Below are 15,024 nucleotides of genomic sequence, written 5' to 3' on the forward strand. Positions count from 1 at the left end.
AAAAAACTAGTTTTCCGGGGTGAACGGGGGAGAGGGGGGTAAGGAAGGGAGAGAAGGAGGGAGACAGGGAGGAACACACAGATGTACGGAAGGAGGGAATAAAATGCAGAGTTGCCGTCCTTTTTCCATTTGTTTTCGGAGGTTCGCTGCCCACTAATCCGGCTCCCAGCCAAGTAGAGCTTCTCCTCCCGGCTCGGCCCCCGGCTGCGCCCCCTAGCGGCGGAGCCCGCAGCCCGCGGCTGGCGCTTATCTCTTTAAATGACAGCTGTGGCTCGGGTCCCAATCCTGGGCTTGACGTCAGTGCCGCCTCCCCGGCGGAGAGGAGTAGTGAGCGCCACCGACCGCGCTCGGCACTCGCGGCGCGCTCGCCAGCCGCCGGGGCGGCGAGTTTCCTTCGCTCCGACCCCTCCTTCCGCCCTCCCCGCGGGGAGGCGAGCGGCCGCGCCAGAGCCTTTGGCAAGTCTCTCGCACTCTTCCCCGCCGTCGCCCCAAAGGAGCGGCCGCTCCTCCCAGCGCCTCCGCCGCCGCCGCCGCTCCCGCTGAGCTCCTCTCCTGCGCTTCGCTCCCCCGATGGAGCCCGAGCGCCGGGGCCGCCGCCGCTGCCCCGAGCCCTGAACCCGGCCGCCCCGGCCGGAGGAACGTGCCGCCCGGCCCGAGGGCGCACCCAGCGCGCGCCAAGGCCGGGGGCGGGCCCCCGGAGGTGCAGGGCACGGGCTTCGGGATCGATCGAGAAAGTGCGGCTCTCCCCGGTCCCTCGGTCGGAGGCGGGGCGGACCATGGCTCTGAAGGACACGGGCAGCGTGGGCACCACCATCCTGCCCATTAGCGAGATGGTCTCCTCGTCCGCCTCGCCCGGGGCGTCGGCAGCCGCGGCCCCGGGGTCCTGCGCGCCCTCGCCCTTCCCCGAGGTGGTGGAGCTGAACGTGGGCGGCCAGGTCTATGTGACCAAGCACTCGACGCTGCTCAGCGTCCCGGACAGCACTCTGGCCGCGATGTTCTCGCCCTCCAGCCCCCGGGGCGGCGCGCGGCGCCGGGGCGAGCTGCCCAGGGACAGCCGGGCGCGCTTCTTCATCGACCGCGACGGCTTCCTCTTCAGGTACGTGCTGGACTACCTGCGGGACAAGCAGCTCGCGCTCCCCGAGCACTTTCCCGAGAAGGAGCGCCTCCTGCGCGAGGCCGAGTACTTCCAGCTCCCCGACCTGGTCAAGCTGCTGTCGCCCAAGGTCACCAAGCAGAACTCGCTCAACGACGAGGGCTGCCAGAGCGACCTGGAGGACAACCTCTCGCAGGGCAGCAGCGACGCGCTCCTCCTGCGGGGGGCGGCGGCCGCGCCCTCGGGCCCCGGAGCGCACGGCGGCGGCGGCGGGGCGCCGGACAAGCGCTCGGGCTTCCTGACGCTCGGCTACCGCGGCTCCTACACCACCGTGCGCGACAACCAGGCGGACGCCAAGTTCCGGCGGGTGGCGCGCATCATGGTGTGCGGGCGCATCGCGCTGGCCAAGGAGGTCTTTGGAGACACGCTCAACGAGAGCCGCGACCCCGACCGCCCTCCCGAGAAGTACACGTCCCGCTTCTACCTCAAGTTCACCTACTTGGAGCAGGCGTTCGATCGCCTGTCCGAGGCCGGCTTCCACATGGTGGCGTGCAACTCCTCGGGCACCGCCGCCTTCGTCAACCAGTACCGCGACGACAAGATCTGGAGCAGCTACACTGAGTACATCTTCTTCCGTAAGTTCGCAGTGTTCGCATGTTCTGTACCCCCCCCCCCCCCCCAACCCGGACGGACAGGGTGTCTCGGCGGGCGCTGGTTCATTAATGAGCGCGGGGGCTCTCCCTGCGCGCCCCGCCACTGACTGTAGGCCTTCTGCTTTAGCGATCGCCACTTGGTCCCTTAGGAGCGCGTAGTTCCTACGCAGTCCTCTCTGTCTGAACTTCACTGATTTTGCCCTCTCCTCCACTCTGCACCTGGCAGTCCTGGGCTCCCTTCTGCGGCGGAGGGCAGGGAGGGGGCCTGGGAGAACTGGCTGGGCACAGGGGTTCTCCTTTTTCTCTCGGCGCCTGCGGGACTCCTGGGGATCAATACAGGTGCGTCTCAGTGTTTCCTCTCCGAGGGCAGGGTAGCAGGGAGGCGCCGCCGCGCACCGCCGGGATCCCCTCCTGTTGGTACGGGTCTAGGCGCACGAGCGCCCCAGGAGGGGTGGTTTCAGCAGGAGGCAACCTGAGAAGTGATGGCTGTGCCTCCAGAGCCCCTCAGGGGGCGGGGGCGTGAGCGGCTGGTGGGAAAGGTCTCCATCGACCCAGAGAAACCTCAGATTTTTTCCCGCGCCACTTGTCATCCCTAATTGTTGGGTGTTTTGGACGGCGGAAGGTGGAGGGAACCAAAGAGTGTGCATGTCTGAGTGCTGTTGTCAGGGCTGGAGATTAGGAAGTGACTGTGTGTGTGTGTGTGTGTGTGTGTGTGTGTGTGTGTGTGTGAGAGAGAGAGAGAGAGAGAGAGCGAGCGAGAGAGAGCCCTCCTTCTGGACATCTCAAATGCAAAGGGGGTAGGGAGTTTGAGTCGACTTTCCCAGGGGGAATAAATCATGGGATATTCTGAAATGAGGGAATGAGGGAGAGGATTTGGAAAGCGTTTGGCATGATGCTTTGTGCAGTGCGCTTCAGGAGGGGGCCCTGTGGATCAAGTTCAAGAACTCCATGGAATATCACTGGGGCTTGGAGGGTGGGGAGGCGGGGCCGGCTCAGTTCTCAGTGGCGTTTAGACAGCGAGGAGGGCCACAACTGAGAGCTGTTTGGGGAAATGAAAAGCCAGCTGGGATGGCAGCAGGAACATCATTTGGCAAACGGTGCTTCTTTGGCAAGACACAAGAAGCTTCGAAATGTGCCTGTACTATTGGGAGAGTACCATTGGCCGTCTATGATAGAAACAAACCAGTTTTAATTGTATTTGTTTATTTTGGTAATTTACTCACTGTTTGAGAATTAGACAATTTTTTTGCACTTTATTTTGACTGGAGAAGTGGGAAGTCTCTTTGCACAGGCACAAGCTTGATTGGAAGGTGCTCATGGTATATTCTAGTAACCTTTGAGGCAGTGTGATAAGACACAGCAGGCTCAGTCTTAGAGTTAGATTGTCTTTTTAAATAGAGTGGATGTTCTGAGAAAACAAAGCATTTCAACAGAGAAGCAAAGAAAGTGTCCACTGAAGTGGTGGATAAAAATCTAATTGTCTTAATTATATCAAAGTGCTATTACAAGTTGCACAGTAATAAAGAGATAGAAAAGCCACCCAAAGGAAGGTGGTTTTTTTTTTTACTGCATATATACAATATCTCTTCACTATATTTAAGTAATTAAACTATTTAGCAGTATTCTTTACATCTTATTCCGTATTAACATTTGAGATTTTAAACATTTATCATTTCAAAATGGATATATTTTCAAGCATTTCAGAAGATGAGATGAAATGAACTTTTGACTCTCTTGTGGTTAGTGATTTTTGTTAGAGCAGATATAAGCATGTGTTCTGTAGTTGAGTTTCTTGCATTTTGGAATCTTTTATAGATTTGGTCTTTTTGCCCATAGAAAGTTGTGGACTTAAAAATGTTCATTAAGAAGAATACATCCAGAGACAAATGGTAGGGGATGGGGGAGATTAGAGAGCAACCAAAGGACTTGTATGCATGCATATTAGCATAACCAATGGACACAGGCACTGGGGCAGTGGGGGCTTGCCCAGGTGGGAATGACTGGGGTGGGGGTCAGTTGGGGAAAAAGAAGAGATATGTAAAACTTTAGGCAATAAAAAATGTTCATTAGTTAGATTATAAAGAGATAACAACAGGTTATCTCTAACTTATGAAAAAAATTGTCCTTAAAATAGTACATTGAAGTTGGAAACTCAGCCAATTAAACTAATAAAGTAATTTGAGAGAGATATTTGGAATTCAGAATATTTCACTTCTGGGGCTAGAAGAAATGTTAACAAAATAAATAGTCATATTATGAATAACCTTTTGCAGAGTATTCATATAACTAATGAGCTCTGAGATTCATTCATAAAAATCCCAGAAATCTAAGGAAGCAACCCAAAACTTTCCTCATTAATTACCCTGTAGGGGAAAATTTCAGATTAAATATTGCTCTTTGAAGTGGTATTCCAGTCATTGGACAGCCTAATTTAGTTATCACTATAAATTTATTATGTAAAGTTGATATTGAATACTATTATACATACACTTATGTTTTATATAGCTTGCAGCATATTTTCACAAATTATTTTGGACGAGATTCCTTTTAAAATTGGAAATGAAAATACACTATAAAATATTTGTATTTTCATCTTATTCAGTTTAGGTAATGATGGAAATATACAGCATATAGTTACCTTGTTTAGTGGTCTTTATTTAAAATGAATATCAGTGTTACTCATTAAAAACAAAATTATTGGATGACCTTGTTTGTCCACTATGTTTCAAATACAGAAGAGGGCCTTACCTTTTATTTTTCCTTTGACACAGTACTTTCAACAAATATTTATTTAGTGTATAACATGCATCAGTCATGTTAACACACTTTTAAATTCAGGCTGCACATGAACTTAGTTTGAAGCTTTCCTAAAACTAGAGAATTATAGTTTATACACTCAAATGCCAATTTCATCTCCTCACCTGCCTCCTTTTGCCCCTTTATAAATAGGAAGAGAGTGGCATATGGTTCAGTAGTTGCAACACTTGCTATTTGCCAAATGTGTGATATTGGTTAAATTATTTAATTGTTCAGTGTCTCAGTTTCCTCACCAGTCTAATATAATTATAGTATCAATTTAATAGGATTTGAGAATAAACATAAAGTGCTTAGAACAGTGCTCGACCTGTAGTAAAAGTTTACAAAGGTTAGCTGTTAACAATGATAAGTAGTAGAGGACAGATTTTATTATTCTTGTTAATGTTAAATTTTAATTTTGCTTTATAGTAAGGATAATTTATTACATTTTAAAGTTAATTGTAGAATTATTTTGCAATTAAATGGTAGTATAATAAACTTTCAAAAGTTTGAAACAACCAATTTAATAACCAACTTCTTTTCTGGAACTTGAAATTTTCAGGCCGAGTTCAAGTCACCTGGCTTTGCGAATCATACTCCAGTTAGTTTCTTTGGATTAACTCCAATAGAAGCCTTTTCTGATTCAGCGCCAAGAAGTGTTTTAACGCTGTCCGCCAGGACTTGAAATTTTGGCAGTATTTTCTGACTGTATCCAAGTCAGTGGGTTGTAATGCTAAAGGTTATATACAGAACATTAAACACGGAATACCAGCTTCATTTAGCTACATGGACACTCTTATCTATTCTCAGTCATAACTCATTATTTTATCAATTCATTTACAGTAAAATCTGCAACATATACTAGTACTATTACATTTCATATTACTCTTTTAATAATTAAGATGGGTTGCTCTTTCTTGAAGAAAACCAGTGATTTATTGGGCTTTCTTTTTTGAGGGGGTGTCTGTTATGTGTATTTCTGGCTGTTTTTCGCAACATCTGCTTGAAATGTGATACACAGACCACCATAGTTAAAACTAGCATTACACATGTCCTTCATTTCTCATAATTGGTGGGTTTACCATATTACTGATTTATTGATCTTCTGTAACAGCGTTTTGAGTTTTGCGCTCCATATGTTGACTGAGTAGCATGTGGTGCCAAAGTACACCCTTCTCTAGGATTTCTCTGTATACCCATTTTTGTTGTGCTATGTGAGAGTGCCAGATCTAGGAATTCATGCTATTGTTGAACTGGGATGTGAAGTCTAATTCATCTTACTAGATTTTTATTTTTTTAAAAAATTTAGCCCTAACCATTTTGGCTTAGTGGCTAGAGCGTCAGCCTGCGGACTGAAGGGTCCTGGGTTCGATTCCAGTCAAGGGCATGTACCTTGGTTGTGGGTGCATCCCCAATGAGGGTGTGCAGGAGGCAGCTGATCGATGTTTCTCTTTCATCAGTGTTCCTAACTCTCTATCCCTCTCCCTTCCACTCTGTAAAAAATCAATAAAATATATTTTAAAAAATAATTTAAAAAAAATCTTTATTGTTGAAAGTATTACATATGTCCTCCTTTTCCCCCATTGACCTTTTGTAGCCCACCCACATCCCCCACCCCAGGCCTTCACCACCCTATTGTCTGTGTCCATGGGTTATGCATATAAATTCTTTGGTAAATCCCTTCCCACCCACCCACCCACCCTCCCCTGCACTCCCTCTACAATTTGACAGTCTATTTCATGCTTCTATGTCTCTGGACCTGTTTTGTTCATCAGTTTATTTTATTTGTTAGATTCTACATATGAGTGAGATCATGTGGTACTTATCTTTCTCTGACTGGCTTATTTCACTTAGCATAATACTCTCCAGTTCCATCCATGCTGTTGCAAATGGTAAGAATTATTTCTTTTATACAGTTGTGTAGTATTCCATTGTGTAGATGCACCACAGTTTTTTTATCCATTCATCTGCTGATGGGCACTTGGGCTGTTTCCAAATCTTAGCTATTGTAAATTGCACTGCTACGAACGTAGGGGTGCATATATTTTTTCTGATTGGTGTTTTGGGTTTCTTAGGATATATTCCTAGAAGTGGGATCACAGGGTCAAGTGGGAATTCCATATTTAGTTTTTTGAGGAAACTCCATACTGTTTTCCACAGTGGCTGCACCAGTCTGCATTCCCACCTGCATGTACTAGGGTACCCTTTTTCTCCACATCCTCACCAGTACTTGTCATTTGTTGATTTGTTGATGATAGCCATTCTGATATGTGTGAGGTGATACCTCATTGTCATTTTAATTTGCATCTCTCAGATGATTAGTGACTTTGAGCATTTTTTCATGTCTCTTGGCCTTCTGTATGTCCACTTTGGAGACCTGTCCATTTAGGTCCTTTGCCCATTTTTTAATTGGATTGTTTGTCTTCCTTTGGTTAAGTGTTCCCTATATATTTTGAAAATTAACCCCTTAGCAGATGAATTAGTGGCAAATATGTTCTCCCATGCTGTGGGCTCTCTTTTCATTTTGTTGATAGTTTCTTTTGTTGTGCAGAAGTTTTTTTTATTTTGATGCAGTCCCACTTGTTTATTTTCTCTTTAGTTTCCTTTGCCCTAGGAGATATATCTGTAATTGCTACAAGAGATGTCTGAGATTTTGCTACCTATGGTCTTCAGTGTATGAAAGATGGGAAAATGCTTAGTGCTAAGAAAACTGGAGAAACATATACAGGATAGTGAAATTGAACCCCTATCTCACACCACACACACAAATTAACTCAAAATGGATCAAAGGTTTAAAATGTAAGACCTAATACCATACAACTCCTAGGAAAAACTTAGAGAAGAAGCTCATCAGTATTGATCTTGGCATACATTTTGAACATAATACAAAAAGTACACTCACACAAAAAAGAAAAATCATCAAATGGGGCTACATAAAACTCAAAAGCTTTTACATAGCAAAATAAACAATTAATAAAATGAAAAGACAGTTTACAGAATGGGAGAAAATTTTTACTAACCATATATCAACTAAGGGGCAATATCCAAAATATAAAGAATTCAGTCAACTTAATAACAAAAAAGAACTAATCCAATTAAAATGGGCAGAACTAAATAGACATTTTTTCTAAAGAAGACATCAAAATGGCCAATAGGCATATGAACAATGCTCAACATCACTAATCATCAGGGAAATGCAAATCAAAACCACACTGAGATATCATCAAGAGGACAAGAGGCAGCAGGTGTTGGCAAGGATGTGGTAAAAAGGGAACCCTTAACTATTGTTGGTGGAAATGTAAACTGGCCAACCACTATGAAAAATTAAAACACAGAATGACCATATGATCCAGCAACTCCACTTCTGGGTATACACCCAACAGAAATGAAAACAGAATTTCAATAAGATATAAGCACTCTCCATCACTTTATCACAGTATTCTTCACAATAGTCAAGAAAACATGCCAAATGTCAATCAACAGATGAATGAATAAAAAATGTGGTACATATACACAATGAAATATTATTCAGCCCTGAGGAAAGAGGACTTCCTGACATTTGCAACAATATGAATGGACCTTGAGCATATTATGTTGAGATAAGTCAGACACAGAGAAATACTGTGTGATAATCACGTATATGTGGAATCTAAAAATGTTAAACCTGTAAAGAGCAGAGAGTAAAGAGCGGTGGTTGGGGGAGGGGAATAAGAGTAATGGTGTTTAACACATTGAATGCGGGAAACATATTTATACGTTTTACGTTGACTGGGAGTAAGTAGAGAGCAGGACACGTATTAATACGTTTTTTTATAGACTAGCGGTAGAATGCGGGTAACATATAAATACGTAAACTAAAGTTACCATAATTTTACTGAACGTTGCCATTTGCGCAAAAAAATTAGCAAAAATGGCCCGCGCCACGTGCCACCTGTTAGCGTCTGATGAAAACTACCCGCATACAATGTGATAAGGGTACAAGCTTGTAACAAGAAATTATAAGCTATAGAGATTTAAAACACAGTATGATGAATATAGACAATAATCTTGTACTATAATTATGTAATGTGATAAATATCATGTCATCAGTAATCATATAACAATACATAAATGTTTCCAAGTTACGTGCAGCATACCTTAAACTTAAAAAAAAACACACAACTCACTGTGAAATTATATGCATGAAAATCCTTACCCTCCACCTGCAGAGACATTCTAGATGCTGCCTTCACCAACCAGAAGAGGTCAATATATCTGAGAATTATCTCTGAATGGCTGCCAGCATTTGCCTTAGATACCTGCTTTCTTCAAATACCTAGACTTTTAGCAATTAGAAAACTTATATTCATATGTGTAGCATAGTTTCAATAGGAGCTGATTGAGTTGAAATCTAACATAGTTTTCCCAAAATTGAGGAGATATGTACTTGAATCCAAAATCTAGCCTGAAATTTTTGGCCAAAAGTCCAAACTCTGAGCAATGTTTGAGCCTGCCTGGCCTTGTGACCATTTGTTCTCTTATACAAAACTGCTGAAAATCAAAGCTAAAAGCCTTCATCAGATTAAGAGATGCCTTGCCTAAATACAACCTATTGTTTGAAACAATAATCATTGAATACCAGTGTTCTTGTTAATGATGTCAAAATTAATGAGTGACCAGCAATAGACCTAAAAGAACGCATTTCCCCCTAAGCAGTGAAGAGCCAACTAGAACAAACTTATTTTAATAATAAATTACAACTGATTTTACATTTAGTAGGTCAACAACTGTTCTAAAGTTTTACTAATGATAATGATAATGGAATCAGATAATGCTACCAGAGCAATTTTGAATAGGTATAGCTATCAAATTCCTCAAAAGAAAAGAGAAATGTGGTATTGAGAATTACAATGTACAGAAATGCAATTAGTTATGTATTTTGAGGCCTTTAAGTTAATATATAACAATGGTGAGCACATATTGAGCATTTAATTTGTGTTTGATATTCTTTTAAGTATATGTGTAAAACTTCATTTAACCCTCATAGCAAACCTCTGAGATGTGTGTTGTATTTTTCCCCACTTTCCCTTCAGGAGAGAGATTAAATTACTTTCCCAGTACCTCAAAGCTCCAGTCAGAATTTGTCAAGGAATCTGACTAAAAAATATTAAGCCATTCATAGTATTCAGGGGTTTTGCTTCTTAGGCATGGGGACCAAGAGATTCTGATATTATCTCTCCTTCAACATAGTACTGCTCTTCCTTAGATGATCATGCAATTTTTATCCTTGTGTGTATTACACTTATTGATTTGAGCATGTTGAACCATCCTTGCATGCCTGGGATAAATCCCATTTGGTTATGTTATACCCCTTTTGATGTGTTCTTGAATTCGGTTTGGTGACATCTGTTTCTGATAAGGAAAAGTTGTTACAGAGGAAACTTCGTAGTGAGTAGTGGGAGGAAACAGGCATGGCAATTACAAATTATTAGTCTGCTCTCTTTGGTAATTTTGGGGATTAGTCCATCTAATGTTGGTCTTGACTTAGAATAAACAAGATTTGGCAATAGAAGTCCATGAGCTATAGTTTTAATTTTCTGCATGAAGATTTATTTTATTTTGTGCTATGTTCTTTTTCTGTATTTCATTTCTTTATATAGCAAATGGTAGAAATTGACCCTTTCCATCTTACTTCCATGGGATTCCATAAGTAATATGTTTAAAGTAATCTGTGCTGAATAAAATTTATTTGTTTTTATCTTAGTGTTTCATACTGTCTTTTCTTAATGAGTATGTTGAAGGTATTTATTGAGGGTAGATATCTTTTCACTCACTATCTCATTTAATGGTTTTTTAAAAAATTTAGAAACATAAAATCTTTCAAACTAAGAGAAATCCAGAGTAGATTCATCTTAAACTAATGAGTCATATCTCTTATTTAGCTCTTTATATTAATTAATGCATTCATTAACCAATATTATATGTGAAACAGTCGGTTAGCTGCTAAAGATGTGGTAGTAATAGATGCGCAATACCCAGCTTCTGAGGCTCTGTAAGATGGCCCTGCTCATTGCCAAAGACCAACTATATCTCTTACTAACTTCCGTTCACAAGAATCCAGGCATGAATTTGAGTGTGTGTATGTGTGTGTGTGTACATGTAAGTGTGTGTAGGGGAAGCATCAGCATAATTCCATGGTGCTCCTGGTAGTTAAAAATATTTGCCCTATAGACTGTGCCTGAATAATGACCCAGTTGTTTTAGAAAAATGTCATACTAATATTGATCTTGACCTTTTATTGAAATTGCCTGTTTAGAGATAAACTCAGTAATTTGAAAGTGATGAACTTTCTAGTTTCTGTATCACACCTGACTCCATTTCTGAGAGATATTACCACTTGAAGAAATGCACAGCCTGTTCAAGGGTCGGGATTTGCCCTATATCTTAGAAATGTTGCCTATTCTTCATGAAGAAATTCTAAAGTCAAATTAACATGAAGGCTTTTCCTGGTTGCCTTAGTTCATAATTAAGGTTAAATTTGAATTTGAAATGGGTATGAGGTATTCCTTTTCATTTCAGTCAAGTGGATCTGTGAAAGGTTGGGTTAGCATGCTTCACTGACAACATAAAAGATATATATTTGCTTTGGAATAAGAAGATATAGAAATTGTTAAAAAGACATAGAATTGTTAATGTTGCTGGTGAAAGGAACCATGAATAAATCTGCTAGGAAGTGCAGCATTGACATTCTGTAGCTTAGTATAATTGTTTACTTTTTTCCTGCTGGACTAATAGGGTTCTTTGGCATGCAGGAACCACTTACACTATTCTAGTTTTTACTTTCCGTGTTAGCATGTTTGTTTATTTTTTTTTTTTTATTTTTTTATTTTTTTTTTATTTTTTTATAATTTTTATTTCTTAAAGTATTACAAAGAGTATTACATATGTCTCCTTTTTCCCCCCCATGACATTCCCCCGGCCCCTACCCCCCGCCACCCCCGCCCCGTGTCTTGTGTCCATTGGTTAATCTTATATGCATGCATATAAGTCCTTCAGTTGGTCTCTTAATCCCCCCCCAACCCTCCCCAGGCTCCCCATTGTAGTTTAACATTCTGTTCCATGTTGCTCTGCTTCTGTATCTACACCTGTTCATCAGTCCATACTGGTCCCCTTTATTTGTCCCAACCTCACTGGAGTAGTCTCAACCTCACCAGGGCCGTCTGAGTCTCACCAGGGCCGAACGTGTTAGCATGTTTGGATTGTAAACTTAAGTTATTGTAATCTGTCTGTTTTATAGCTACCATTATGAAGCCTTATTTATCATAATCCTCACTTGATACTTAGCATTCATACTGTGAAGCTCAGTAATACCCAGTTTTTGATAAAACTAAGAAAAGGAATAACAGGTCTACCCCAGTTTTAGTACAAGCACCAAGGTCTAGGGACTAATGGCCATACTTTTGGTTAAATTGTGTGTAGTATTTTATGGGTTGAATTGTGTCCCCGCCAAAAAAATGTGTTGATGCCTGAAACCCTAGTGCCTCAGAGTGTGACCTTTTTTGGAAACAAGGTCTTTACAGAGGAAAGCAAGTTAAAATGAGGTCATTATGGTGGACCCTACTCCAAAATGATTAACATCTTTATAAAAAGGAGATCTTTTGGACTTAGAGATATAGATGGGCATGCCCACTGGGGGCACACCATGTGAACATGAAAGCAGAGACCAGGCTCATGCATCTACAAAGTAAGGGATGCTGAAGATCGATAGCAAACCACCAGAAACTAGGAGAGAAGCACGGAACAGATTCTTCCTCACATTTCTCAGGAAGAACCAACCCTTCCAACACCTTGATGTCAGACTTCTAGCCGTTAGCACTGGGAGATAATCAATTTTTGTTGTTTAAGCTACCCAGTTTATGCTTTGTTACAGCAGCCTTAGCAAAGCAATACTGCCATTTCAAATTCTTTATCTTGTAGCAAATCTGGGAAAAGTTTGACAAGTTAATGGTTTTTCAATTTCCTGTGTTTTCCAGAGGTGTTAGTTGCGGAAAGCAGACTCCACTCTAGATAACTGAAGTTGGAAAAAACTTAATAAGTGTAATACAGATAGCTCACAGATTGCCTGGGAGAACTGAGCTTCCAGGAAATGATTCCCAACCACACCAAGAGTAGAGCTGCCAAGGGTGGTGTTGCCTTGCTATGATGTTCAAGCTTAGAATTAGGAAGCTGCCATGGTCTAGCCCAGCCGTTAGACGCACCACCTCTGCCATGATCCGTAACAACAAAATCTATTGTCAGCACACTGCCTGTCTCATATTCCTCAGTTCACAAGTGTCTAGTTGTGCAACATGAATGACATGTGGAATCTTAGCCATAAGAGAGCTTAGGAAATGGTGTTTTAAACATAACAATAATAACAAATCTTCATGGCACATTATCAAGATTTGTTTGTGCAAGCATATTTCTTATTTTTATTATTATTTTAAAAAGTTAGCCCTAGCCGATCTGGCTCAGTGGATAGAGCGTTGGCCTGTGGACTGAAGGGTTCCAGGTTCAATTCCGGTCAAGGGCACATGCCCAGGTTGCAGGCTTGATCTCCAGTGGGCGGGGGAGGGGCGTGCAGGAGGCAGCCAATCAATGATTCTCACTCATCATTGATTATTCTATCTCTCTCCCCCCTCCCTTCCTCTCTGAAATCAATAAAAAATATATTTAAAAAAGTTAAATCAATTAGTTTCTACCATTTCATCCCCAGAAACAACCTAATGTCTTTAATGTATATCCTTATGCATTACTGCAAAATATATATTCTGTTTTAACTTTTATATATTATCAATTTACATACATATGTCTGTCATTAAGAACTTTCTTTTTAAGATCCTTTCCTTTTTATGTGCCCTTCTAAATGATTGATTACTGAAACGTATTTCCTGGTGTGTACTTGCCCTAACTAACCTCTACCCTCACTGATGATCCACATTTAGATTTCTTCCACCTGTCATGGCTGAGCCTACTGTGAACCTGTGTGAGAACCTTTAAAATATACATCTAGGAGGGAATTAGTGGGCCATTGGGGATGCACTTGGTTAAGTACTGTCAGATTGCTTTCCAAATGAGTAAACCAGTCTTCACTTCTAAGAATAGTACACGAGAATGTCATTATCTCCACTTCCCTGCCAACTTGTCAAAATCCAGTTTTCTAATTGTTGCAAAAATAGAAGAAAAGTGATAGTTCATTGTTGTTTTCAATTTCATCTCTCTAATTACTAATGATGGAAAGGTAATTTTTAGCTCACCAGTCTCTGTAGATTAGAAGGGTATTGGAAAGATTTTGAGTAAGCAGGTCAAGAAGATCCTCTATGGCAGTGGTTCTCAACCTTCTGGCCCTTTAAATACAGTTCCTCATGTTGTGACCCAACCATAAAATTATTTTCGTTGCTACTTCATAACTGTAATGTTGCTACTGATATGAATCGTAATGTAAAGATCTGATATGCAGGGTGGTCTTAGGCGACCCCTGTGAAAGGGTCGTTCCACCGCCAAAGGGGTCGCGACCCACAGGTTGAGAACCACTGCTCTATGGTCTAATCATAGGCTACCTTCTATTCCTATTCAAATTTCAACGGCAGCAACAGCATCACAAACACATGCTCCTGCATAAAATGATAAAATTACTCTTCATGCAATTGAATGTTTACTACCCTTCTTCTCAAAAGGGAGACCTCAGAGTTTCATCGACCCTGCCTCCATCTTGGATGATGTACATACAGTATATTGTATGAGGTATGAAGGTGATTCCTTGTGGAATGGTCTCTTATGAATTAATATTTTAATAGATGTCATTTGCCCTCAATGCAGTCAATAAACAAATCAGATGGGAGCAGGATGACTTCAGTGAAAGCTTGTGGTCCAAGAACAGGAGAATGGAACCCACATAGCATCGCAGGTCTTGCAGCAAATTCTGCTGGGCAGGCATGTCAGAGACTGACTCCCTTTCCTGCCAATAGAATAAATGCCTTGTTAAACCTATCTGGCAGCACCTGGTTTTGCTATGGAGCCATCTCCCTTGCCTGTTGTCCTCCATGGTCCCTTCCTTTGCCTTCTGGGAGATTCTTACCTGTCAGTTGTCTTCCCTGGCTACCCCTGAGGCAGGCATTTGGGCCATGCACCCTCTTCGCGGCTGCACAGATTTCACAGCTCACTTCCTGACTCTGCAGGTTCAGCGGCTTGCAGGTGGCTTTAAGGATTAAATAGCTTATGCTGTTGATGGCCAGTTTTGCAGTTTCTGGCAAAATTGTAGTGGACTTTTGGTCAGTTTCATGAGTGAATTAAGAGCGAAAATATCTCCTCTAATGTAATTTTTATACCTGAGAGCTATTTTGTGGCCTCTCTGAATCACTCATTTCCCCTCTCAAATGAAAGGTTTCGGAGTGTGGTGCCAGCTTTGTCAGCAGGGCGATCTACTGTGTGAAAGAGTTGTACCTCCTGCTAAGGCTGCACTTT

The 15,024-nt window shown here is 42.1% G+C and overlaps 1 protein-coding gene across 2 annotated transcripts in view; it reads left to right on the plus strand.

The window, feature by feature from the left end:
* The first annotated feature begins 589 nt into the window (after positions 1–589).
* KCTD8 (potassium channel tetramerization domain containing 8) overlaps positions 590–15,024 on the plus strand; it is a 298,752-nt gene continuing 284,317 nt past the window's right edge. For both annotated transcript variants that reach the window (XM_070397325.1, XM_070397315.1), the window contains exon 1: positions 590–1,728. In XM_070397325.1, the coding sequence (XP_070253426.1) occupies positions 777–1,728 (952 nt within the window). In that variant the 5' untranslated portion in view covers positions 590–776. The remainder of the gene's footprint in view (positions 1,729–15,024) is intronic.

This window comes from Myotis yumanensis, unplaced genomic scaffold, assembly GCF_028538775.1.
Source record: "Myotis yumanensis isolate MYYU_CA2020_CCGP unplaced genomic scaffold, mMyoYum1.0.hap1 SCAF_1, whole genome shotgun sequence".
NCBI lineage: Eukaryota > Metazoa > Chordata > Mammalia > Chiroptera > Vespertilionidae > Myotis > Myotis yumanensis.